The sequence below is a fragment of the Vulpes vulpes genome, chromosome 16 (genome assembly GCF_048418805.1).
Source record: "Vulpes vulpes isolate BD-2025 chromosome 16, VulVul3, whole genome shotgun sequence".
Lineage (NCBI taxonomy): Eukaryota > Metazoa > Chordata > Mammalia > Carnivora > Canidae > Vulpes > Vulpes vulpes.
Genome location: NC_132795.1, coordinates 74,740,235 through 74,768,118, shown reverse-complemented (window position 1 = coordinate 74,768,118; position 27,884 = coordinate 74,740,235). Strand labels below are relative to the sequence as shown.

General features: G+C 42.8%; 1 protein-coding gene across 1 annotated transcript; it reads left to right on the top strand.

The window, feature by feature from the left end:
• The first annotated feature begins 3 nt into the window (after nt 1-3).
• Nucleotides 4-27,884, top strand: ABCG5 (ATP binding cassette subfamily G member 5). The gene is made up of 13 exons (XM_025992773.2): nt 4-353; nt 1,013-1,134; nt 7,969-8,105; nt 8,187-8,285; nt 12,516-12,648; nt 14,361-14,500; nt 15,068-15,197; nt 15,663-15,876; nt 15,959-16,164; nt 16,970-17,108; nt 21,661-21,846; nt 25,966-26,078; nt 27,203-27,884. The coding sequence occupies exons 1-13, from the start codon at nt 208-210 to the stop codon at nt 27,394-27,396; spliced, it is 1,959 nt and encodes a 652-aa protein (XP_025848558.1). The 5' UTR covers nt 4-207; the 3' UTR covers nt 27,397-27,884.

Sequence of the window (27,884 nt, the reverse complement as noted above, 5' to 3'; positions counted from 1 at the left end):
GCTGAGATAGTACACATGCTCTGGGCAAAGGTACATCAGATAATGGCATCTGTGGCCAAACCCCAGTCCCGCTGCTGGTAAGGTCTGGGGAGGGACTGCAGGGCCCGGTGAAGAGTAGGCAGGGCAGTGTGCTGCTGGCTCTACTGAGGCTCCTCAAGGGAGAATCAGGGCGCCCAAAAATTCACCTGTCTTTGCTGTCTCTTGGCCATGAGTGAATTCCCATCATTGGCCCCTGTGGAGTCCTCGTGGATCCAAGTAAGCAGAGGCCCCCAGAGTTCCCCAGAGGATGTTCCTGCGGCTGTTTCAAAGCCTCGACACAGCCTGGGCATTCTCCATGTCTCCTATAGTGTCAGGTAAGGCCGTGCCTCTTTTGTCTACTGGGAGCTTGAAGCTGGGCTTTGTTTGAGTTATGGTCATGGTTCTTGGTGAGTGAGCCTCTGCTGGCTTTCCTCACTAATGAGGGCCATGTGTGTAGGCTTTGGGCTACAAAGCCATTTGCAATGGTAAATGGCCCCCCTTTTGCCCATGAAGACCTGGAAACTGACAGTGAGGCAGCTGTGATCTGCTTTGTGCCCCAATTTTGTGCCCCCTTAATCCCTTCCTGTTGTGTTATGTCGTTCCTGCCCCCCCCCCCCCCCGAAGCCTATTCCATGGATATGGAGAGGGCTGTCCCCCTGAAGCCTGTGCCATGGAGATGGAGAGGGCTTGGGTTGGGGAGTGCCTACAACACAAAGTGTAATGAAGCCTGGTGAAGGAACGCAGGGTCAACAGGAGGAATAAATAGCTTCTTGCTTATTTTATTTCCTACACGGCCAAAGAGCCGGCATTCAGAGCAGCTCTTGGGCAGGGGTTTTGCATAGATGACCTTTCTTGGTCACTACCTGCCTGTGTCTACAGAGAAGGATACTGAGCTCCAGGCATATTTAGGAACCTGTCCAGAGACAGCTGGAATTAGTGCTGGGGGGCAAGGGTCTGGCCCCTTCTTGAACCCCATACTCCCTTTCTTTTAAAGCCACCGAGTTGGGCCCTGGTGGGACTTCGCATCTTGCCGGCAGCAGTGGGACAGGCAGATCCTCAAAGATGTCTCTTTGTATGTCGAGAGTGGGCAGATCATGTGCATCTTAGGGAGCTCAGGTAAGCTTGGGAAGGAGTACTTTACATTCTCAGCATTCAGAAAAGGCTTTAGCTTGGTTTGAACATTGAGGAAATAGGTTTAAGTTGGAAGAAGGCTACAAGTTTGATACTAGAATGAAATCTGGTACTAATGTAAAGTCTTAAGAGAGATCCTTGGAAAAGAATAAAGTCCTGCCTAACATGTCAGTAATTCCTATTTCAGTGTATGGAAAGTACCTAGCACAGTGCCTGGCTGGTAGGGGTGCTCAGTAAACACAGTTTCCCTGATCTGTATCCTGCCAACAGGCAGGAAAAGGAATTAAGCACAAAGATGCATGCCCAGTTAGTCTTATATTCATTTTTTTTATTATGATCTATTTCAAATATATAGGCAAAAATAAGCAAATAATATAAAGAATGTTTATGTATATTTTTAAAAGAATTTATTTGAGAGAGAGAGCATGAGCAGGGGGAGGGGCAGAAGGAGGAACAGGCTGTCTGCTGAACAGGGAGTCTGATGTGGGACTCAATCTCAGGACCCTGAGATCATGACCTGAGCCGAATGCAGATGCTTAACCAACTGAGCCACCCAGGCACTCCAAGAATGTTTATGTATTAATATCTGGTTTTATCAAATCCTTAAATTTTTTTTAAAACTTAAATTTCACTTAGGGGGCATCTGGGTGGCTCAGTGGTTGAGCGTCTGCCTTTGGCTCAGGGCCTGATCCTGGGATCCAGGATGGAGTCGCAGGTCAGGCTCCCTGCATGGAGCCTGCTTCTCCCTCTACCTATGTCTCTGCCTCTCTCTCTGTGTCTCTCATAAATAAATAAAATCTTTAAAAAAATACATAAAATAAATTCCACTTAGTTAATATACACTGTAAGGCTTTATCAAATCTTAACATTATGCCACATTTGCTTTAGATATTTTTGTTTTTAAGAATTAAAATTACAGATTCCACTGAGGCCATCTGTGTGCCCATTTCCCACCTTCTCCGCTTCTTTCCTGGGATATCTACACTTGTGGCTGAATTCACAGTTTGTGTACCTGCATCAGCCAGTCATTGTTCTGGGAAGGTGTAGCCTCCTGAGCGGTAGCCCCTTGTGTCTTGAGGGTCATGCCCCATGGGGAATCAGCTGTGAGTCCTCAGTGGCTGGAGGATGGGTGCATTGACTCTGACAAGGGCAAGGGGATCTATGTGAACACCACAGGGTTGACTACATTAGGTTATCCTGCACACTTTAAGGGTGAAAGATTCTGACAAATTTGCCTTACAGGAGCTTCCTGATTGAGTTCTTGTGCACTGACATTGTTGACATTTACTAGCACTACACACTTGCATTATTCTCTTTAATAGAAATGGGTAACACAAGTCTGTGATAAAGGTCAAGCATGGTCAGCCTCATTTGACCTGGGGAGTTAAATCCATAGCCATTCCCCTTCTACAGCAGGTGAATAGCTGATTGACAATAGCATTAAGATTAAATGAGAAGCAACTCACTGACTAAAATTATTATACTTTGCTGAGATTTCCTGTCTGTTCCTATTTCCAAATTTTTAACCATTTCTTTTTTTTAAAGACGTTTATTTGGGAACCCTGGGTGGCGCAGTGGTTTGGCGCCTGCCTTTGGCCCGGGGTACGATCCTGGAGACACGGGATCGAATCCCACATCGGGCTCCCGGTGCATGGAGCCTGCTTCTCCCTCCGCCTGTGTCTATGCCTCTCTCTCTCTCTGTGACTATCATAAATAAATAAAAATTAAAAAAAAAATAAAGACTTTTATTTGAGAGAGGCAGGGGGTGGTGGTAGGGAGAGGGGTAGAAGGAGAGGGAGAATCTCAAGCAGACTCCCTGCTGAGTGCAGAGTCCAGCATGGGGCTCAACCTCACAACCCTAAAATCATGACCTGAGCCTAAACCATAAGTCAGCCACTTAACTGACTGAGCCACCCAGGTACCCCAAAACATTTCTAACTATATGAAAGTACCATAATGTCCAGGGTTATTCTAATTTTCCTATTGATAATTGTAATATTCTTTAAGAGAAGAAAAGCTGAGTTATTCCCATAATTTGTTGTTACTTGCCTTCTATAGGATTAGGGTGGTATGTTGCATGCAACAAAGAATGAACTCATTTTCTCAGAAGGGTGTCCCACAAGTCAGTGTCATGCTTCATGCACATCTCAGCAGGACAGGGGGTGGGAGGTGGGAGGTCTTGATCTGGGAGCCCATGGTCTGGTTCTTGATGATACCTCATCATGGTTTTATGACAACAGCTATCTTTTTATACTGACCATGAGTTCACAGTAGACTCCAAGTTCTCTGGGTGGTGGGAGTTTTGTCTTTGTTTTTTTTCCCTACTGTATTCTCAACAGCTAGAACAGGGCTGGCTACAGTAGGTGCTTAGTAAATATTTGTTGAATTAGTGAGAAACAAATCAATTCTTTGAATTACTGCTAGTGTTTCACAAAATGATTTTTTTAAAGATTTTATTTATTCATGAAAGACGAAGAAAGAGAGAGGGAGAGATATAGGCAGAAGGCAAAGCAGGCTCCATGCAGGAAGCCTGATGTGGGACCTGATCCCGGGAGTCCGGGATCACCCCCTAAGCCAAAGGCAGATAGATGCTCAACCACTGAGCCACCCAGGCATCCCCAAAATGATGATTTCATTGCTGTCTTACCTAACACAGCACTGTTAATCGAATCTTTATCAGTGAGGCAAAAGAAGACTGATGTGTTTAAAGTCTCATGACAGAATGGTGTAATGCAAGCCTGCCTAGGGTCACCCAGCACTACAAGGGAGGGTAACTATACTTGACTCAAAATTTGCTATCAGTTAGGACCTAGACTCTGGGTTGCTTCCTCCCTCACAGAAGACTATTTAGTTATAATTTCTGTCCTTTTAGGGAAGATAATCCCAAAGGTCAGAGTTTTATTGTCTGTAGGACACTAATACCTTTTGTTTTCTTTTTTCTTTTTTTATTGTGGTATAAAATATTCAAAACTTACCATCTTAACTGTTTTTAAGTGTACAGTGGTAATAAATACATTCACATTGTTGTGCAACCCTTCTACCATCCATGCCCGTAGGTCTTTATTTTGTAAAACTGAAACTCTACACTCATTAAGCAATAACTCCCCATTCCCCTTGCTCCCAGCCCCACCACTATACTTTCTGTCTCTATGATTTTGACTAACTACCTGACATAAGTGGAATCATACTGTGTTTGTATTTGTCTTTTTGTGGGTGGCTTATTTCACTTACCATAATGTCCTCAAGATTGTTGAATGTGTCAGAATTTCCTTCTCTTTTAAAACTGAATGATATATTCTATTGAGATGTGTGTGTATATATGTATATATATATACATACACATACACACACACACTGTGTTGGCTTATCTATTCACCCATTAATGGATACCTGAGTTGCTTCCACATTTTAGCTACTGTGAATAATGAAATGAAGATAAGTGGACAAATGTCTGTTTACAACCTTGTTTTCAGTTCTTTAGGGTCTATACTAAGAAGTGGAATTGCTGGGTCATATGGTAACTGTATTCTTAAGTTTTTGAGGAACCACTATACTGTTTTTCACAGTATTTTTGTATTCGTACCAACAGTGCACAAAGATTTCACATTTTGTATTCCCACCAACAGTGCACAAAGATTTCAATTTCTCTACATCCTCACCAGCACTTATTTTCCAATTTTTTCATAGTTGCCATCCTAAAGGGTGCAAGGTATTATCAGTTTTAATTCGCAGTTCCCTAATGTTTAGTGATGGTGATTTATGCTTAGTAATTTCACGTGATTTTTGGCTATTCATATATCTTCTTTGGAGAAATGTCTATTTAAGTCCTTCACCCAGTCTTAAATTGGATTAATTTTTTGTTGTTGAATTTTAGAAACTTTCTATATATTTTGGATATTAATCTGTCATCAGATATGTGATTGGCAAGTATTTCCGCATTCTGTGGGTTGCCTTTTTTTGCAGTGAGGATAGCGTCCTTTTTTTTTTACTTTATTTAAAAAAAATCTTTTTCAAGGACTAAATAAATAAATAAATAAAGTTTATTTAAGTGATCTCTACACCCAGTGTGGGGCTCAAACTCATGACCTTGAGATCAAGAGTCACGTGTTCCTCCACTTAAGCATTCCAGACATCGCTGGGGATAGTGTCTTTTGTACAAAAATTTAAAACTGTCATGAAGCCCAATTTATCTATTTTTTCTTTTGTTACCTGTACCTTTGGTGTTATATTTTAGGCCATTAACCATTTCTGTGTCTAATTTTGCATACTCTGACCGTTTTTCCACTGATTATACGTATCAGTTTTTTTAATACTTTTTTCCTCTTGTATTCTTTTTTCGAATAAACTTTTTCATCCTGCTAGTCCTTAATAAGTTAATAGTTGAGATATCTTACAAAAAGAGACTATATTAGCCATCCATTTCTTTTTCTTTTTTTAAGATTTTATTTATTTTAGAGAGTGTGTGCATAAGGGTGGTGAGCAGAGGGAGAGGGACAAGCAGACTGCACTGAGTGCAAGCCCGATGTAGAGCTTGATCTCACGGTTGTAAAACTGAAACTCTACACTCATTAAGCAATAATGAACTGAAATCAAGAGTTGGACATTTGATGGGCTGAGCCACCCAGGTGCCCCAGCCATTCATTTCTATGTAAAATGTATCCCAGAACTAAGTGGCTTAAAATAATGAAAATCATTATCTCCCAGGGTTTCTATGAGTCAGAAATTTGCAAGTGACTTTGTTGGGTGGTTCTGTCTAGGGTACCTTATGAGTTTGTAGTCAGAAGTCTGCTGGGCTGCAGTCATCTGAGGGCTTGAGCAGGGCTGGAGAATCTGCTTCTAAGGTGGCTCCCTTGCATACTGGCTAGCAAGTTGGTGCTTGCTGTTGAGCTGTGAGAATGTGTTACATGAGAAGAGCAAAGGCCCAAGAGCAAAGGCCCTAAGTGTCGTCCACAGGGAGCTGGGAAGGAGCAGCCAGACCAGTAGGATAAAACCAAGAGGATGAGGTAACATCAAAGCCAAGGGAGAGAGATTTACATAGAAAGGCAAAGAATAGTATAAATGCTGCTGAGAAGTCAGCATCCAGGAAGATGCCCACCAGATACGGCAATAAGGAAACAACCATGATAACTTCAGGGAAGTCAGTTTTGATGTGTTGGGACTAGGATCCAGGCACCAGGCTATTTGGAGCTTTTGTCAGAGTGGAGATTGGATCCCAGAAACGGGAAGGCAAGGAAGCTTCTAGTTAGAAGAAACACATACAAGGCCTAGGATCATGCAAGGAAATTTCAGAGCATGTTTTGAAAGACAACTCGAATGATGATGTCACATTTTGTTTCTTCACAATCCCTCTCCTCTCTTCCACCCTGACCTCTACTGAAGACACTGGGGAGCTAACTGAACTGGGTCAGCCATGGATTAGATAAGACCACTGTTATAGGAACTTGGCATACTCATCTTTGTACCCCTCACAGTGTACAAAGAAAGCAGTTTGTTTGTTCATTCGTTCATTTGTTCATTTGTTCATTCATTCCTTCCTTCTTTAGGATTTTATTTATCTGTTTGGCTGAGATCTCATGCACAAGAAGGGGGAATGGCAGGGAGAGGGAGAAGCAGACTTCCCACTGAGTGGGGAGCCCAATGAGGGGCTCTGTCCCAGGACCCTGGGGTCATGACTGAGCCAAAGGCAGACACTTAACCAGCTGGGCTACCCGATGCCCCAACAAGCAGTTTCCTTACAATATTTGAACAACAAAAAAAATCTCTTTGGTTTTGCAGAAGTTGTCATATCCTTGGTAGAATTCTCTTGCTATCTATTCAGACAGTTCAGAACCTCCTGGCTATTTCTCTGTTAATCTAACTTCTTAGCACCTGGCAATGCCAGTTCCTTGTCTCTATTGACTCTCTGGGCTCATGTAGGTTTGTGTCCACTATGAACAGAAGGGTATAGCTGGTGTCTTATCCTAATAGTATCACCTAACTTATAACCCAAGAAAAACCAAACCAGGGGAAAGCTCTTAGCAACAAGCAGCTGGGTCATGCCCAAGGCTCTCAGTGCAGGCTGAGGCCAACTTGATTTTACTAAAGGACTTGCTAAGCTAGTGCTTCTCAGCCTCTGATATGCGTGGGAATTACCTAGGGATCTTGGTAGCAGAATGTGATTCAAGGGGCTGGGGCCTGAGATTCTGCATTTCTAACAAGTGCTCAGGTGACGTTGCTGGTCTTCAGACCACACTTGGTTATCAAGGCTCTAGGTAATGTCCTCTACTTTCCGGAACCACCAGATGATCCTGGGTGGGGAGTTTCAAAAGGATTCCGATGTCCTAGATCCAAATGTTTCCAAAAGCCTAGGTTTTCTTTTTATTCTGATCCTTAATTTTCTTCTTCAACTCAAAACAGCTTTAAAAGCTAATAAACAAGGATGCCTGGGTGGCTCAGCAGTTGAGTGTCTGCCTTCGGCTCAGGGCATGATCCCAGAGTCCTGGGATCAAGTCCCACATCAGGCTCCCCGTGGGGAGCTATGTCTCTGCCTCTCTCTGTGTTTCTCAGGAATAAATTAAAAAAACAAAAAACAAAAACAAAAAACCCCTAATAAACAGGCAGACAAGCTCCTCCAGCCCTGACTGGGATAAAGGAAATGGCTTGTCCCTCTCTGACTCAGGAGACAAGCCGGAAAGACTCAGTGGTACAATGAGAGTTTGACACAGGGGGCTACAGATAGAGCAAGTCAGTGCTAGACCAAGGGTACACTGAGGGTCTGGGGATAGCCCAGCAGTGCTTCGTGGGGGGAGTCCTCTTGGGCCTTGTTTTCTTGTCTCCCAGGCTCAGGGAAAACCACACTGCTGGACGCCATGTCCGGGAGGCTGCGGCGCAAGGGGACCTTCCTCGGAGAGGTGTTTGTGAATGGCCGGCTGCTACGCAGGGAGCAGTTCCAGGACTGCTTTTCCTATGTCCAGCAGGTGGGTGTGTCCAGGGCCCCCACCCCAGCCACTGCGGCCCAGTCTTGGCCTTGGCCACGCTGACGCCTTCCTCTCCCACAGAGCGACACGCTGCTGAGCAACCTGACTGTGCATGAGACGCTGCACTATGCAGCGCTGCTGGCTGTACGCCACCGCTCTGCGGGCTTCTACCGGAAGAAGGTGGGTAGTACCTGGCCTCCTGCAGCCCTGTTCCCTCGGGGATCACTCCGTGGTGGCTTCGCACCTCCTCTTCCCTCCACTTGCCCGTTCCTCCCCTTCACTCTTCACCACTTTAGTCTAGACCTGTACTGTCCAGTATGGCAGTGATTGGTCACTTGTGGCTTTAAGCACTTGATGGGTGGCCAGGCCTAATTGAGCACTTGTGATTTAAGCACTTGATGGGTGGCCAGGCCTAATTGAGATGTGCTATGAATGGGAAATACAGAATTTTAGAAACTTTAGTCTGAAAAACAATGTGAAGTTGTTTCACATTATTTCAACAATTTTAAAATATTGTTGATAGGTTAAAATAGTAGTATTTTGGCTGTATTGGGTTAAATATATAAAGTTAATTCCACTTGTTTTTTTCTAAAATGTGGCTACTAAAATGTTTGGATTCTATGTGGGGCTTATATTTCTGTTGGATGGTACTGTTTTAGGAGCTCTATTTTTGAATAAAAATGGTTATTTTCCTCACCATACTTTGCCCTGTAGCCCTGTTGAGATTTTTCTCAACTTTCTTTGAGGCATTCTGAATGTGCCTCATCCAAACTAGATTAAGTTAATGAAGGAAGAAACAATTGACTTGTCTACTCTTTCCAGGTTTCAATCTGTTCCTTTAAATATATCCAGTTTGGAAGTATTCATAGGTAAACCCAGAGGGATCTGCAGTTCAGGCTCCAGGGCTGGTCTTCTCTAATGCCATTGAGGCTCCAAGGAAATCTTCCATATCAGCTGAGGTTGTACCATTTTATCAGGCATTGTTGGGTCTGTCACCAGGGACTTAGTCAATTTGTCCTTGGCATTGGACTTTCAGACAGGGCTTAGAGAGTGATATTAGGTCTAAGCTGTGTCCCAAATACCAGGAGACTTGATTGATATAATGCCCAGATGAATAAAGGGCATTCTTCTGTTTGAGAGTCCTAGACAGTGCTGGAGGATAGCTTTTTTACTCCAGAGGAGTCTTAGCAAGGAGCCTGGTCCTCAGGAAGGACCTTCAGCTTCACAGTGATACCTAGCTCTGTTTCCTGCCCGGAGGTTAGCTTAGAGGGTTCAGAAGGCATTGCAAGGTACACAGGCATACCTTGGAGATACTGTAGGTTTAGTTCCAGACCACCGCAATAAAGCAAATATCAAAATAATTAGTCAAATGAATTTTTTGGTTTCCCAGTGCATATAAAAGTTATGTTAACACTAATACTCTAGTGTGTTAGGTGTACAGTAGCATTATGTCTAAAAAAACCAATATACTTACTTAGTTTTAAAATACTTTATTGACATACAAAGTAAGCAAATGCTGTTGGAAAATGGTTTGAGTAGACTTTCTTGATACAAGGTTGCCACAAACCATCCATGTGTAGAAAATGCAATACCTATGAAGTGCGATAAAGTGAAGTGCAATGGAAGAAGGTGTGCCTGGACTCTGACCTCATAGCTGGCTGACATTAGTCAGACTCTGTCACACAGTATTTCATTGCATCCTGGCATCAACCCTATGAAGGAGACTTTATCTTCTGACACACAAGATTAAGATCAGACAGTTGGGAAAGGCAGAGTTGGGAGGTGAACTCAGGTCCTCTAGCTCCATCTTGTCTCCCTGAACTTCTGGGATCTCCTGAGCCCCACTGTGATGAGAGAAGATGGAAGTCAAGTTAGCCCACACTGAGGCACAGCCATGTTCACATAATTCAGTAGCCCTGACAGTGAATGACAGAGAAGTCCATCTGCAGACTTTCTCTCTCTGCTTGCTTCAGTATTTATGTATCTAAAAAGGGCAGGAGAAGATCCAATTGGTATTTGGGTGGGAGAAATGCAGTCATAAACAGATTCTTCTGAGTTGGTGATCCATTTATATCACATTTCCCTCTGAGAGAATGAATCTAAGAAAGTCACTGAGCTCTTCCCCAGAAAATGCACATTTGCATAAAAATTCAAAAAATTCATAGATGCCTTGAAATCAATTGATTGCAGATTTTTTTCCCCTGCTAAACATTCCTCTGGCACTGACAGTCCCTAAATATCCTGCAAAAGTTCTGCTTGAAAGTACTTTCTGAGCAAATCCAGTCCACAGGGTGTAAAATCGTGACAATTTAGTGAGAAGGAAGTGGTGGTGATAATAGAGAACAGAACACAGCAGATCTCTCCTCTGAGGAACCTGAACATAAAGTTGTGCTTGACATGAGAAAGCTGTGTCTGCTGGACTGTTGGCTAATCCCTGTGCTTCAAGGACCACTTGAGAGAACCCAGACAGTTCTTTTAGTCCCAGCTCTGCCACCTGTTCATGGTGTGACCTTGAACAAGTTATATACCTCTCTGAAGATCTGTTTTTTCCTCTATAATAAATAGAATAATAATGTATCTCTTCTGGAGTTGATGCGAGGAATGAGTCAGTTTATCTGAAAACATATAGCATAGTGGTTGATGATCCCAGTGCATCCCAATGATCCCAAGGATTCCTTCTAAGACATTGTGAATTCCATTCCCAATAGTATTTCCTAAACATGGGAGAGGCTTTGGGAAAGTACATGGGGCATGTGAAACAGGTTGAATAAATGTCTCCTCTGTCCATCGCTTCCAAGCCAGGAGGGGCAAGTTTTACTCCTTTCTTGCTGTTGCAGAACAGATGAAAGGGATGTTCAGGAATCTGCCCTGGCTGGTGAGCACCTCAACCTGGCCATGTCAAGCAAGACTCAATTCCAGAATCCTACTCTGATGGCAAGAGGAGAACCTTCTTTTTTCCAGAGTAAATCATACTGATTTATTTATGCATTTTTAAAACCCTGTTACTCCTTAAAAACAAACAAACAAAAAAACCCTGTTACTCCTTAGGATCTATTTCAGATGTGTTCCTTCATTTGGTCCAAACATTCATCCACGCTGTTGATCCCACTCCCTGGATCCACTGGAACTTTGTTCCACAAATTATCCCCTCTTTTACTCCTGCTTACTTGTTTTTTTTTGTTTTGTTTTTTTACTTTTTTTTTTTTAAGATTTTATTCATTTATTCATGAGAGACATAGAGAGGCAGAGACCTAGGCAGAGGGAGAAGCAGGCTCCCTGCGGGGAGTCTGATGTGGGACTTGATCCCAGGACCCTAGGCTCATGACCTGAGCCAAAGGCAGACACTCAACCACTTAGCCAGCCAGGTGCCCCTTGTTATTTTTTAATGCAGTGTTTTGTTTCCTTTTTCGTTATAAAAGTAACACAATCTCATTTGAGGTACATAAGAACAAAACTCATTATTACATATATATGAATATTTTTGGTCCGTTTCTAGCTATTTTCCCTAGGGCCTTATGCAGACAGTGGTAATCAGAAAGACAGGGCCAGAAATAAAGATCTTTGAAAGGGTCTCTGGAGATAGGCTAAGCTGAGGAAGGAAAACAAAGGAGGGGGAAGCAAAGGCCAACTTTCTTGATTAGAAAGCCAGTAAAGAACCTTTCTAGTTGTTATTGTTGTGGGGGAATTGAGGAGAAGGAGTAAGGTGATGGTTTCAGGGAATGGCAGAGTCTAAGATAGAGTGAGGAGAATGGGATACAGGACATTAAGTATGGCTGCAGGTTATAAACTTGGCCACCTGGGAAATTTTTAAAAAGAGTTAAATAAAGATTGGCATTATTTTTAATTTCTTTTGATAGCTGGATTATATTTGATGCAAAATCACACTGAAATTGAACCTCATGGGACTCCAGGACTTATTTGGGTTTCATAAGGGTAGCCAAGTTAGTTTAAACCAAATTGGATATTTTTTTACGTTTAAAGCATTTATTATAGTAAAATTTCAAAAACCAAACATTTTTAAAAAGCTGCATTGTACCTATGCTTTTAGGGGATTTTTCTTTATGCTGAACTTAAATGCAGCATCTGAAAATAGGAGTCCAGTGACCTCTCCATTGTTTTCTGGTGAATTTGGCTGAAACAAGCATAGTTTTTGCTGCTCTAGAGTCTTTTGAAAAATAGTTGTATTACTTATTTTAACCTGACACATGTATTATGATTTTTTTTTCACATGTATTTTGATTAAGACCAAATTGGGTTTTATCGTAATAGGCATGTTGTTCCTAGGGGGTGGTGAGCCTGAAGGTGGCCTGAGGACTTAGGGGAATTGCCTCTCCCATGTCATCTGCATGCCATGAATTGGAGCAGCATCCCTGCAGTGACCAGCCTTCCTGGACTCTGTGTCTCTTACAGGTGGACACAGTCATGGTAGAGCTGAGTCTGAGCCACGTGGCAGATCGACTGATTGGCAACTACAACCTTGGGGGGATTTCCAGTGGCGAGCGGCGCCGGGTCTCCATTGCAGCCCAGCTCCTCCAGGATCCCAGTAAGTGGGACCCAGAACCATTACTAGCTGCTGCTGTCTTCCAGGGTCTGCAGACATTTTCCATCCTTTTTTTTACAGTCTCCGTTTGGAAAGGGGTTTGTGTGGAACTGACATCATTGAGGTTTTTCAAACTGGGGACCCAGTTTCTTTGGAAATGCTACATAGTTCCTGATGCTATTCTACCATCCAAGTACAAAACAGCTCTTGGACTTGGAGACACTATATTTGTGTTTTAATATGCAGTTAGGGTCTTCCATGAACACAGGCCTCTGGTCCATTCTTATTAGAGAAGCACCACTGTGGGTGCTATGGAAAGGCAATGAGTTTGGGTGTGACTAGAAATGGCAGGAATTAAAGCGGGACTTTGATATGCAAAAAAGTGTATATTTTGGAGAGAGGAGCTATCAAGATGGGGTAGCCAGTTACCTGCTGCTCCTGCTGGGTTTGGTCGTTCTCCCTACCACTGGAAAAATCCCAGCTCTTAACCATCACCTGGAAGAGGACATGTTGCCCCTGGATACTCCACTGGGGCACACTAAGACTGCTTGCTCTCCAACTAGTGGTTGGTCACTAGAAGGCAAAGAAGAGGGATATTCACAAAGAGCCCTTCTCACTTCCTGGGTAGAAATGGCCACAGTTAAACCTTCTAAAGAATCTAAATGCCTGTCCCACCTAAGACTTTGTTTTATGGTGCAGAGTTTTTTGCAGTGCAAAGACTCTTAGTGTTGGAAAGTGCTCCACATGAAGGTTACGTCTTTTTTAAAAAAATATTTTTATTTATTTATTCATGAGAGGCAGAGACATAGGCAGAGGCAGAAGCAGGCTCTCTGCAGGGAGCCCAATGTGAGACTCGATCCCAAGACCCCAGGACCATGCCCTGGGCTGAAGGCAGACGCTCAACCGCTGAGCCACCCAGGCGTCCCTCTTTTTTTTTTTTTTAAAGATTTTATTTATTTATTCATGAGAGACACAGGGAGAGAGAGAGGCAGAGACACAGGCAGAGGGAGAAGCAGGCTCCATGCAGGGATCCTGACGTGGGACTCGATCCCAAGACCCCAGGACCATGCCCTGGGCTGAAGGCAGGCGCTAAACCGCTGAGCCACCCAGGGATCCCCAAGGTTATGTCTTTTTTTTTTTTTTAATTTTTATTTATTTATGATAGTCACAGAGAGAGAGAGAGAGAGGCAGAGACACAGGCAGAGGGAGAAGCAGGCTTCATGCACCGGGAGCCTGACGTGGGATTCGATCCCGGGTCTCCAGGATCGCGCCCTGGGCCAAAGGCAGGCGCCAAACCGCTGCGCCACCCAGGGATCCCAAGGTTATGTCTTTTTAACCAGCCTCCTCTCAGCCTTTTGAAAACAACTTGGTGCCTGCTCGCCAGCCCTTATTCTTTGTCATGGCCCTTGGGACAGAGCCCAGACAGTCCATAGTACCACGTGAGAGGCCTGATCTTGTTGCTGCTCTGTCCCCTCAAGGATTAAGGCCAAGATGTGCTCTGGAGCTGGGAGGTGGGTCCTCTGAGGTCAGGTTCCTCTGCCTGGGCTCAAGCTGAAAGCCAGTTTACATACAGGTACTTCTCACAGGGCACTGTTTAGATAGGGTAAGATGGGATGGGATAAGACAGCTCAGTAAGGAACTATTCAAAATTCTGAGTTTAGAGCAGAGCCCAGTCTTGTCAGTGACTCAGAAGCCTGACCCTTCCTTGCCTGCAGAAGTCATGCTGTTTGATGAGCCTACCACGGGCCTGGACTGCATGACAGCAAATCAGATTGTTGTCCTCCTGGCAGAGCTGGCTCACAAAGACCGTATTGTGATTGTCACCATCCACCAGCCACGCTCCGAGCTCTTCCAGGTGAGGGGGGCTTTTGTTTCTACTTACTTCATCAAGAGGGGGTGTGTGTTGAGCTGACGATCGTGAAGTAGAGATTAGTACTTGTCAACCAGAGCATTTGGGTCCATTTGGGACCTGATATGGGAAGGGGGTCTACCATGTACCAAGTACTTTCTATGCACTAGTTCATTTAGTCCACATAACAATCTTATGAGGTGGGTATCAGTATTGCCACTTTACAGAAAAGAGACTCAGAAATTATGCAAAATGGAGTCAAGGATCTAAGATAAAATAAACACCTTGTCCAAGGTCACTCTGGGAACATGGCTGAGCCTCAAACCCAGGTCCACTGCCCAGGTCCAGGAGTTCTTGTCCTTTCCGCGTGTGATGCTGGGTCCAGGCCAGGTGCGGATGATGCACAGTGGCAACGCAGGCTGAAAAAAATAGGGACATACTCTGTATGTCCCCAGTGGCACGTAAGAATACTGATGCATGGCCACGATCAACAGGGACTGACTGCTTGGAAATTTATTCTCCAGAAGGATACGGTGAACTGATACATACTAATGCCATTGATTTTCCCATCAGCTCTTTGATAAAATTGCCATTCTGAGCTACGGAGAGCTAGTTTTCTGTGGGACACCAGCAGAAATGCTTGATTTCTTCAATGGCTGCAGTTACCCTTGTCCCGAACATTCAAACCCTTTTGACTTCTATAGTAAGTTTTTTTTCCACACTTCCCATCATGAATATTCACTCAATTTTATCATCTCAGATTTCTGCATAGGTATCAAGAGCACTAGTGGATTTTATTCTTCCTTTTGTTTTGGTGATTTCAGTCTTTAAGGAATTAATTTGGTCAGGTCAGTTAACTTTGCCATAGATGACCTATCAGAATGAGGTGGGGGATCTTTCTTAAATTGCTGCATGTCCATTTTGTCAGAGAAGAATCAGCTGAGCTTCTAAAGTCTCCCAGACAGCCCCAGTTGAATCCTCAGGGTCTTGCTGGTAGTTTTAAGATACTCTGATTTTATAGGTAGGCATGAACAACAGGTGTTTTTCTGATGGGATGAGGTATTAGCTAGTACTCCTGAATCAATGATGAAACCTATATTATTAGCCATTGTACATATATATGTATTTAAAAACACATGGGTCATTTCTTTTGGGGGAAAAAAATTAGTGGACCTGACATCAGTGGATACCCAAAGCAAAGAACGGGAATTAGAAACCTACAAGAGAGTCCAGATGATTGAATCTGCCTACAAAGAATCAGCAATTTATCGCCAAACCTTGGAGAACATTGAAAGAACAAAACACCTGAAAACATTACCAATGGTTCCTTTCAAAACCAAAGATTCTCCTGGAGCTCTCTCTAAACTGGGTGTTCTCTTGAGGTAAGAGCCTCACCCTGTTTTAAGTGGTCAGATATCCACCAATGAAAGAAAAGGGATTAAAATGGGGTTGTTTGGCTTTCAGGAGAGTGACAAGAAACTTAATGAGAAATAAGCTGGCAGTGATTATGCGTCTTGTTCAGAATCTGATCATGGGTTTGTTCGTCATTTTCTACCTTCTGCGGGTCCAGAACGATGTGCTGAAGGGTGCTGTCCAGGACCGTGTGGGTCTCCTATACCAGTTTGTGGGTGCCACCCCATACACAGGCATGCTCAACGCTGTGAATCTGTGTGAGTGCCTGTGCCCAGTTCACCCCAGGGGTGGGGAGGGCACTTCCTCTCTTCCTGATCATCTCCCTTCTCCAGCTGGCATCTTATCTTGTAAGACTCCACCATTATAAGGGGTATTTTGCTGAACTAAACTTGGCCCTCTCTAGATTCTCTCCCTGGCAAAGAGTTAACTACTGAGTTACTAACATCTTTGTGTGAATTAGTTGATCAAGTAGATCTCTCTGAGGGTTTTTAAGGGTTCAGGAAAACATGAAGTTAGGGCTGCTGATGGGGCAGGGTTTGGGAAGAGATTTTTAAAAGATCATTTCCATTATCCCTATCTTGGCAATTAGGGTGTGCAGCCTGAGGTCCAAGATACCTGCCAATTTTGTACTGTTATATTCTTTTTGAAGCCTATTTTAGGACAGCTAGCACCCATTTTTCAAATTGAGTGAGGATCCAGAAACACCACCTAGTTGTCTGGTGTTCTGTACCAAGACCCTGCACAAAAAGAGGACAAAGTACCTCACATCATTCGTGACCCTTTTGCACATGTTCTTGAATTTGTGACAACTCTCCCGTGACTTTAGAGAAGGAAATAAATTATGACAGTTTTACAACCATATTGTAATTCAAGTACAGTAGATCTCTGTAGGGGGAAGTGTTTACAGTTCTGTGGACAGCAGGTCTCCTCTTTACATGACTAGGGAGCCCCAGCTCGTCCCCATCATCCAACCCTGACAGAACTCAAGTTCATTCTGGGCTAGGCCTCCCCTTAGCTCTGTGGCAGTGACCAGCTATCCTGAAGCCTGTTTTCTGTGCCCAGTTCCTGTGCTGCGAGCTGTCAGCGACCAGGAGAGCCAAGACGGATTGTACCAGAAGTGGCAGATGCTGCTGGCCTATGTGCTCCATGCCCTCCCCTTCAGTGTCCTTGCCACCATAATATTCAGCAGTGTGTGCTACTGGTAAGGGGGTGTTCAGAGGTGTTCAGTCCTGGGTCTGGCCTCCTGGGGAGCTCCAGGTGGCCACTGGGACTGAAGGAGGGGGAGCTCCAGGGTGAACGCCTTCTTCTTGGCCCTGGAGATCTTTATTTGCCCATCAGTGCCTAGTACAATATCCTGTCCTTTAAGACAAATAAAAAAAGCCAGCTGGGGCCACCTGGGACCTGAGAGCTGACCAGCAAGACTGCATGGTGCTAGGCACTGCTGTGTCCCACATCCTCTGCAGGGCCTGCAAAGAGAAGGTTGCCCTGAAGTAATTGGGATCCAGGAGCAGAGGCAACCAGCAGCTGTTCAATAGCAATAGCAATCGAACATGGCTCCCAGGGGCAGCCCGGGTGGCTCAGAGGTTTAGCGCCACCTTCAGCCCAGCGCCTAATCCTGGAGATCTGGGATCGAGTCCCACGTCAGGCTCCGTGCATGAAGCCTGCTTCTCCCTCTGCCTGTGTCTCTGCCTCTCTCTCTCTGTGTCTCTCATGAATAAATAAATAAAATCTTTAAAAAAAAAAAAAAGAAAGAAAGAAAGAAAAAAAGAACATGGCTCCCAGGCTCCTCCTAGCTGGAAGGGCAACTCTGCTGAGGTTCCACCTACAACCTCACAGTTGGGCGGGCGTGAGGGGGCTTGAGCAGTGGAAGAGCGGCTTTGGGAAGGGGCACATCCCTGTTGCTCTTAGGTTTGGATTGATGGCTTCTTTCTGGTTTTTGTTAGAGCTTTTAAAAGATATAAATCTAAGAATGTGTACTTATTTGCATAATTGTCATCAGAAGGAGAAGTATCTTCCCTGTTCCACATGGTTTTCCCTTAGGAAAAGATGGGGGTATTACCTGGTATTCTGTGACTCTGGTAGTTTAAAGGTGCCCAGCTTGTTATTTGGAGAACTTCAGGCAGTTCTTGGGATGCTTTCTTCAGGCCAGAATTCAGAAGCAGGTGTTCCTAACATAGCCCGTATATAGACCCATGATACATTACATGAATATAATTATTATGAATTAAGTGATATGTAAGCAAAAGACAAACCAGGGCCTAGTGGGTTTGAGCTCCCTGATGAAGAGTGGGAAGGTCTTGGGGTGGGTGTTTAGAAGTTGGTCTCATTCTGGAGAGTGACAGAGGCAGAGCCACTTGCTCCGAGTTAGCAGCAGGATGGGCTCCCCACCGAGGGTGATGGCAGGGACCACAGGGCCTCCCTGCCTGCCCTGATGAAGCCTCGATATTCTCAGACACTCAGGAACATTGAATCTCTAATCCATGATGTAAATCACAGGTTTGTCTAGTTTAGGCTGAATGATCCAGAAGATTTTTAAAATCTGATCATTTTTGAGTAAATCAAGTTTGGCTGAAAATTGAAGACGTTGCTAATTTAGAATCTTGCTACTCAGTGTGGCCCATGGACCAGTGTCAGCCTTACTTTGGAACTTGTTTAACATGCAGGATCTCCAGTCCAGCTACTGAATTGGGTTCTGCCTTTAAAAGGACCCCCCAGGTGGTTCATATGCACTTAAAATTTGTGAAGCACTGATTTTTGAAGACCATATAATATTTGGAAAAGTGCCCATGAGAAAGAAAGTACTTTAAGATTTGAGAAAATAGGGCAGTTTTAAACTAGGCTCGTGTAAGCACACAGGTCATGACTATTTTTGATAAAAAGGCATAAAAAGAATCATTTCCAGTGGCAGCAAAGCTGTTAGCAATGTAGCAAATACTTTGATTAAATGACAGAAATATTTGTTGAATGCCTACTAAGTACCGGGCATAGTACAAGGTGCAACAGAAGACTCAAAGAGGAGTGAACAGAAGGTGTTGCCTTCTGCACTCAAGCTTGCAATTCTGAAATGTAAACATCTCTGAAAGCTACAGTGTTTTTGTAACTTTTAGCAGCACAAATGACCTGAAATAAGTGGCAAAATCTCATCTGAACTGACATGATGTTCTTTATACTTTCCCCACATCAACACAACATGCTTGATTATAAGCGGAGTCCCCGATCCCACTGTGACAAGTATGGTCTATGCAGTGTACAGCCTTTGCAAAATCTGTAAATTGCCACATTCCAAAACACATCTGGCTCTAGAGCGTTTTAGATGATGGATTGTAGGCATAAATCTCCAGATGATTTTAATTCAAGAGAGTGTAAGATTAGTATTATAAGGATGCACAAACACTATGCTGAGGAATATAATAATAATAACTAACACATACGGAGCACTGGCTATGTCAGGCACTAAAGGGCTTTAAATGTATTAATTCAGATAATTGGCTTGCAATCATTCTATAAAGGTGGTGCTATAATTATTGTTTGTAGATGAGCAAACTGAGGTACAGATGGAGTAAGTATCTTTTTCATTTCACATCCATTATCCAAGTTAATTACAAAGGAGAACAAGAGCCCATTTGGTTGAGAGGACAGCTTGAGAGATGAGCATTATTCGGATGGACAGAAAAGAGAGCAAGGGCAGTCCAGGAAAAGAAAGAGCAAGGGCATAAGTTCAGGAGCAAAAACACATAAGACCTTTCCAGAGAAAGGTTCAGTTGTGCTGTGAGAGAAAAGGATTGGAAGGAGTAGTGAAAGGTATGACTGGCCCCTCTGGGGGGGAAGGTGTTGGATGTCAAGCTAAGGGGCTGAAATGGATTTGATAATGGAACATAGGACAGGGTTTTGAACCAGGGAGTGACCCATCTTTCTTGGACTCTGGAGGGTGAGGCTGGCTTGCTTTGGCAGCAGACTAGAGGTGTGGTATATCCATTCATATTGCAGAGCTTCATGGAGGTAAGGGATCAGATTAAGAGGTCATTAGCAGTCTTCCAAAAAGGATCTTCAGTAGTGTGGTGGGGCTACAAGTCAGATTCATAAGAGAACAAGTAAAGAAGGAGGTAGAAGAAGCAGATGTTGCTTGAGAAGCTTGATGGTATAGGGTAGGATGAAAAGAAGGCAATTGCTCACATAGTTATCAGGCTCAGGGAGTGGGTGTTTTTAGGATATGGTAAATAACACCATCAGGAAAAACCGTTAGATTGAAGAGTAGATGAAACTATAGCAAAATAGGAAAATTCACAGATCAAGTTTCGAGGGGAGTAACATGAAATCAGGGAACAAATGGATAGGATCAACTTGGCAACAATAGGGGGAAAAGAGAGAGAATGAGCACAAGACATGGAAGATGAAAAGTAGAGAAGATAAAGATAGCAAGAAATTAGTAATTGAGTGGACGGGATAATTTAAAGTAGAGGTATAGATTAGCCATGAGGGACATGTCATTGGAACCCAGTAAATGGAAAAAAAATAGGGGTCTAGGGGTTCAGGTGAGGCAGAGCAGATTTGATTAGTGCTGAGGAATGCCTTGTTCAGCACACCTTCAGGGAGAGAACTTAAGTGAAGAACCCGGGTCTCTGTGTGTGGGGACTGGTAGGCAAAGACAGAAGGGGGTAAGGACCTGAGGTAGGAGAGAGGAGGGATGCCCTGATCAGAGAGTACTTTCAGAATCTGAAATCTTGGGAAACTAGAACAGTTCTGAGTAACATTTAAGTCCGAGACATGGTGAATGATGAAGATTAGGTAGATGGAGCCATGGGAAGTGGTCAGGTTGCCTGATTAGGAGGCACTGATGTTGATGGTTCATCAGGAAGGTTAAAGACCTTGAGGATAAATGATAGTGGGCAAGAGTGCAAAGACTGACCCTTGTCCAGATGCTGTAAAATCATCAAAGGTGAGAGAATGCCCTAAAAGCCACAAAGGGTTGTACAGGGAAGGAGAATTAATAGTACAAGCAAATTCATGATTTGTGGCCTTGAGTGGTAGGGAGACATGCATCTAAGACATGCCAGCTCCTTTTCCTTACTGTACAAATGCAAGAAAGAGCAGCCATGTCTAATGGTTGTTGGGGACATGCTATCACCAGGGAAGTGTATTTAGTGGAAGGAATATAAGAGTGAAGGGGCATGGATGTAGGGAAGTCTGTTCACAAGAAAATGGGGATCAAGTCTGTGGAAGGAGCTGGTAGAACAAGAAACAAGAATGGAGCAGACCTGAAGGGCTAATTCACCAGACGATGGAGGCAGCGAAGGGTTTTCACATTGGCAACCATCCCACGGTAACAGGGATGGAGGGGCAGAGCGGCAGGTCCAGTGAGCCTTCAGCACTGGGAGAGTAGGCTAGGCTAGTTAGGGTAGGAGCACGGCTAGCTAAGCAGAACATGGTTATTTATGGAGAAGCTTGGAGAGTTCAACACCTCCACTTACTGCAGCGATTGTGAGCATTGTTTAAGTATTAATATTTTCCTCTGAGAACTGAAGGAGCTGTAAAAGGGAAAAGGTGGCACACTAAGTCGGAGCCAACAGAAACAGTTTGTAGTAAAAAATGGTCTCAAAGCGTATCTCTGTTCCAAAAGGCCTTTCAAGGAGTTTTGCTCACCCTGCAAACTCTTCCCACCCATTAACCACCATGGACTTATTCATAGAAGGCACATGTGGTATTTTTCTTAAATAATCCCTGGAGAGGAAACTAAAGACTTTATGTATTTCTAGGACTCTGGGCTTGTATCCTGAGGTTGCCAGATTTGGGTATTTCTCTGCTGCTCTCTTGGCCCCCCACTTAATCGGTGAATTTCTAACTCTTGTGCTACTTGGTATGGTCCAAAACCCAAATGTGGTCAACAGCATAGTGGCTCTGCTCTGCATTGCTGGGATACTTGTGGGATCTGGATTAGTAAGGTAAGATATGACAGTTTGGGATTTTCGTTGACGATCTGTTGTTAATGAATCACTTGATAACAATTGTTATAAGAAATTGCAGAGAAGAGCTGTGTGATACTGGCTAAAGGTATTGCCTTATGATCTGGAGTATTTAGTACTTATCATTACTGTTTAGACCTTGAACTGTTTACCACGTGTTCAGTAAAATGTCTTCACACTGAGAATCAAGAAATGACAATTTAGGCATGTTATCCATATGATTCACAGGTAGTTAACAAGAGGAGGAAAACCAACCCATCCTCCAGAAAAACTCACAGCCTATCATTACAAGCTAAATAGCATGTATTTAATTCACTTCTGCTCTGGCACTGTGGAGTCTCTCTCTGTTCTGGTTCTCAATTACTGGTTTCTTTTAGGAAGTAAGAACAGTCAGATTAAGAGCTTGCATGACAAAAGACTGATCAAGAAAATATCAGGACTAGAAGAACACATACTAAATGTTACCAGCAATTATTTCTGGGTAATAATGTAGTTTAACTTTTTCTTATATTTCCCTTATTTTTATGAATTTCTATAATAAAGCATAATTTTATAAGACAATATATATGTCCACATACATACATTTAAAAAAAGCAATAGCAGAAAGGGTGGAGAATTTTAGAAGAGTGCTGGTGGTCCCAGGCAGGTGATGTGAGTGTCTATTAAGTATGCTAAGGGTCCCTGAGGAAATGTGAAGGTGGCTATTTCTTTGACTTAAAAACAAAAAAGCTCAGAGCATCTACTATATGTAATTACATTTATATATTTATATATTTAATTATTTAACTCTCAGAGCAATCCATGTTTCAGACTTGACTTCTAGTCAAACTACTGTGAAGATTCCCAGGCCACACGCGGAGAGAGGTCTGACCCAGGAGTCAGATACTTCCTCTACCATTTATCTGCCACATGACCATTGGCAAGTCACTTTTCTATCTAAATTTGTTTCTTCATTTATAAAATGGAGCTAATGATCTCAGCCCTACCAGCCTCAAGGGAACATGAGAAACAAATGAGATAATAATCAACAGGAAAGCACTTCATAAGCTGTACTGAATTATATAAAGGCAAAAATTACAAAGTGAGCTGGTTTTGATCAGTCAAAATTACAATGCCATCATTAAATTGTATTAAGTGATTGTTAACATCTATAAAAAATGCACAAATCAAGTCACCCCAAGGGTAGCCAATCAAGCCAGCAAGGTACAGACCCAACGCTGGGCAGGATCTCTTCTTGAATATTTGAATTATTACCTGCTCCAGTCACTCTGGCACTATTTTGTGTATTTGGTTTGTAGAAAAAGGAGATTCGTTGTTTTGAAAAGAGAGGCAGTGGCCAGCATTATCAAAGGCTCTTGGGTTTTTTGCAAAACCTCAACATCCCAAGGCTTCATCTGGATTCTACTTCCATCACTGAACTGAAACTCTGCTCTCGGGGCACCTGAGTGGCTCAGTGGTTGAGCATCTGCCTTTGGCTCAGGTTGTGATCCCGGGGTCCTGGGACTGAGTTCCACATCAGGCTCCTCACAGGGAGCCTGCTTCTCCCTCTGCCTATGTCTCTGCCTCTCTGTGTGTTTCTCATGAATAAATAAAATCTTTAAAAAAGAAACTCTGCTCTTCAAGGGCCACATCAACCTCTTAGTCATAAAGTTCATATTCTTCCCTCAGGTCATCACCTTTCCTGACTGCCTGCCTGCAATATTTGCATTTTTGGCTGCCTTTTCCTTTAAACACAAACAGAAATAGCTGCTTTGTGCTTACAAAATAAATGCAAGTTCTTTGGAGAAAAAGGTACACAATACAGAACTGTATAAGGAAGAAAGTAAAAGTTACCTTAAGTATCAACCTTCAGTTAAATTTTGTTCTGTATCTTGCTAGACTTTTATATTTAATGAAAATGAGATTGCACTATTATGAAGAAGTATGCATTTAACGATATAATGTGGACAGTCCCACATCAATAAATTTATTTTTATTTTTTTATAAAGAACATGTTTTTTTTTTTTTTAAGATTTTATTATTTATTCATGAGAATACAGAGAGAGGAGACAGAGAGAGAGGCAGAGGCACAGGCGGAGGGAGAAGCAGGCTCCATGCAGGGAGCTCGACGTGGAACTCGGACCGAGGTCTCCAGGGTCATGCCCTGGGACGAAGGCAGGAACTAAACCACTAAGCCACCTGGGCTGCCCCACATCAATAAATTTAGATACATGGTTCCTTCCTCTCTAAAATGCTCCAGATTTCTATGATATAGCCTTATTATCCTCCTGTGTCTTTCACAGACCTGTTTGTGTCCGTTTGCCACCCGTAAAGAAGCCTGCATGCTGTTCCTTGGCTAGATTAGCTCTCTCTGAAATCCCACTATATGCCACTTCTGTTGCAGCTTTCCTTTCAAAGGATGGCAGCCTCTGGAGGACAGTAGCGGTGCCTCATTCATTATAGTTCTTCTCAGTGGCTGGCCCAAGCCCTTGAACCAAATAGGTTTGCAATAAATACCTGAATTGAGTGAATGAATGACTGCTTTCTCTCCTGGGACTGCCTACACATTGGATCAATCACCAACTTCTGTTGGGTTTCTTCTTTGCTTCCAAACCACAAATACATGTGGAGCCTTTACATGTATTCCACCCTGTGTGGTGCACTGCAAGATGAAGTCACATAGTTCCTATCTTAAGAGAGGAACCTTCTGGCCAGCTAGGCAGCCAGCCTGTTATGGCCATCATCCTGTTGCAGGCCTTTGTCATCTTATACTTGAACTACTGCTGAAACAGTTCCCTTTTTGCCTTTCTGCTTTTCCTAATCTGCCCTTATTCCATCCCTCTAGTTGCTGGTGCAACGTTTCTTAAAACACCGATTTTATGGTCTTTCAATGTCAGCCCACCACAAGGCTCTGGAACAGCAGGTTCCTGTCATTCCAAACTCATCTCCCACTGCTTCAGATCCTCTGTTTCAGCCCTTCTGGCTCATTTGGCCCCATATGCAGTCCTTGACTTGCCTGTGCTCATACCATCCTTCCTTCCTAGAATGTCTTTCCTCTCTTCCTTCCTTCCTCCCCAGGTTCCTGCCTGTCCTTTCCAATTAGCCTCTCAATTGGCTGATTCAATTTTGTTCCTTAGAACATTGCCCATAACTGAAAGTCATGGGGTTTGGAGGCCACGTGGGAATAGGTAAAAACCATAAATACTAAGTACAAGAATGTCATGGACATGTGGTGCTGGATTATTATACTTGGCACAAATTGTTTACCACTGTGTTTTTTTTTCAGTCTTAAGGATATATATTTTCTGTCCCCAATTACATTGTGAGTTCTCTAGGGGTAGGGTACTTCTTTGAATTCCTCAAGCACTTAGAACTAGTGCCTCACAAATAAAAAGATTTAATCCATATTTGTTGATTGATAGAAATTATATACTGGACAGAGGAAGCCACAAGGTCAGCATGAAGTTTCTCCTAAAAGAGACTGAAGAGGGAACAGAGTTCATTTTGAACATCACAATGAACATCTGCTGTTCTCTCCATCCTCTCCCCTTATATCATCGTTAATTCTCTCTTCACAAACTAGCTCCTTCAAATCTCTATTTAATCACAAATATCCTCCTCTAAAGTGATGTGTTAGGTGTGTATTTTCTTTCATGTTTATATCATCGGTGCTTATCAAAAAAATTAGACACCAATCCATCATCAGGGGATTGTTAAATTAAGGTTTCTACTATAATGGACCACTGAACTATAATTAAAAATGATGGAGTGCTATGCTTACTGACTTGGAAGGCTGTCTGACACGTGTGTTTGGTTGAAAAAAAAGTAGGTTAAAAAAGAGCATGAAGAGTGTGATTCCCCTTATGTAAAATTTTATAAACACATACATACACACACGTTACATGTATCACCAAAATTTTAACCATAGTTATTTCTGGGCAGTGGTATATTTTTGTACTTCTCAGTATTGTTTGATGTTTTTCACAGCACAATTTTTATAATGAGAGATAAAAACTATATTCATAATGGGAAACATAGAATGAAGGCTGCTTTTCTTTTCACTTGGTAGGACTATTACCAGAGACTACTGAATTTTAGCCTGCTCTCTTTTTTCTTCAGAAACACAGAAGAAATGTCCATTCCTTTTAAAATCTTCAGTTATTTTACATTCCAAAAATACTGCTCTGAGATTCTTATAGTTAATGAGTTCTATGGACAGAATTTCACTTGTGGTAAGTACTCTGTTTTAGAATTTTTTTTTTTTTTTACATGTTACTCTGAGGAAGCAATTCCCTGAGGGAAATGTATTTTTTAAATAAAAGCTATGTTTTATAATAGATTTAAAACCTTATTTTGAAATAAAAGTCTAACAGTTTCTCTGATTTTTAAAATAAAAGTCAAGTTAGTTACCCATCAAAGGCCAACAGCTCAAGCCACTCTGATGTTTTTAGAAAACAGTAGGCCTGGGGCACTTGGCTGGCTCACTCAGAAGAGCATTAGACTCTTGATCTTGTGGTTTCAAGTTTGAACCTCACACTGGGGATAGAGAGTACTTAAAAAAATAAAATCTTTAAAAAATTGATAGACCTAATGTACACCAGCATAAACTTTAGTATACTCTGGGTAGAATCTGTTTTTAAGATTTATTTATTTGAGGGAAGGAGAGAGAGCACATGCACATGAATGGAGAGGGGCAAAGGGAGAGTGAGAATCTGGAGCAGACTGCACACTGGGTGTAGAGCCCCCCACAGGGCTCCATCCCATGTCTATGGGGTCATGACCTGAACTAAAACCAGGAGTCAGTTGCTTAACCGACTGAGCCACCTAGGCGCCCCTGGAATCCGTTCCGAAGAGAACAGGTTGAAGCAGGTTGCAGTGTCTTCTTGTTCCCTAAAATGTATGTAGTATATAGCTGAGTAAGCCATTTTTGGCAAAAGTCTGTTCTGCAAGCCCATGAGAAGCAGTAGGAGCATAACCAGGTCCTTCTGGCCATGGAAATCCCAGGCCAATCTGTGAAGGCAACTAAAGAACAGGGCAGAATTTAATGGTTGTTTTAAGTAGTTTTAGGTGGTAATAGCAGTAACTTTAGGATATTCAGTTCTAGGTGATCATAGTGATCATGATTTTTTCAGTACTGTTGTAAGGAATTTATACCCCCAAATGGAAACAAATCCATTTCCATCTCAAAATGAAGCTAGGACCCAGAACACTACTGCTTCACCTAATAATGAGTTCTGGGCTCTCTAAAATGTCCTGTATCTTTCATAATGACAGGTACTTAGCAGGCAGTTGGTAAATACTTGATGAAAGTACCTGGGACACACCGTATCTGACACTGTCCATCTTTTCCTGGCAGGCAGCTCAAATGGTTCTGTGACAACTAATCCAATGTGTGCCTTCACTCAAGGAATTCAGTTCATTGAGAGAACCTGCCCGGGTGCAACATCCAGATTCACAACCAATTTTCTGACTTTGTATGCCTTTATTCCAGTTCTTGTCATCCTAGGAATAGTTGTTTTTAAAATAAGGGATCATCTCATTAGCAGATAGTAAAGAACATTGCCACAAAAATGGAACTTAAGCCCAATTGTGCATGACTACTTTGAATGTCCGAAATAAGAAAGCCATATGTTTCTTGATAGTACATCTTAAGTCTTTTAACCACTTGAACTCCATCTGTGCCCCCTCAGATCCATGCTGGCCTTGAATGATAGTCTGACTTGTAGGACATGGGCTATTTAGAAATTGTGAGTGGGCTAGTCCAAAAATGTAAATAATAATAACTTACAATCTTTCATAAAATTATGGGAGACTAGTGTGACTGTTTTCTTTGTTCTAGACACAGAAAAATAGGTCAGTTAAAAAATTATGCTTATAGGGCGCCTGGCTGGGTCAGTTGGTGGAGCATGCAATTGTTGATCTTGAGATTGTGAGTTCAAGCCCCACACTGGGTGTAGACTAAAAATTTAAAAGATCTTAAAAAAACTGTTTACAAACAAAATTATGCTTACATTTAATAAAAGATTTGGTGAGAAGAA

What these genes read in the sequence shown, in the direction of transcription:
- ABCG5 (XM_025992773.2), top strand. Translation starts at nt 208, where the DNA reads ATGAGTGAATTCCCATCATTGGCCCCTGTGGAGTCCTCGTGGATCCAA. An exon ending in GCTTTTCCTATGTCCAGCAG is followed by an intron (nt 8,106 to 8,186) that starts GTGGGTGTGTCC and finishes CCTCTCCCACAG; the next exon opens with AGCGACACGCTGCTGAGCAA. An exon ending in GCTCAACGCTGTGAATCTGT is followed by an intron (nt 16,165 to 16,969) that starts GTGAGTGCCTGT and finishes TTCTGTGCCCAG; the next exon opens with TTCCTGTGCTGCGAGCTGTC.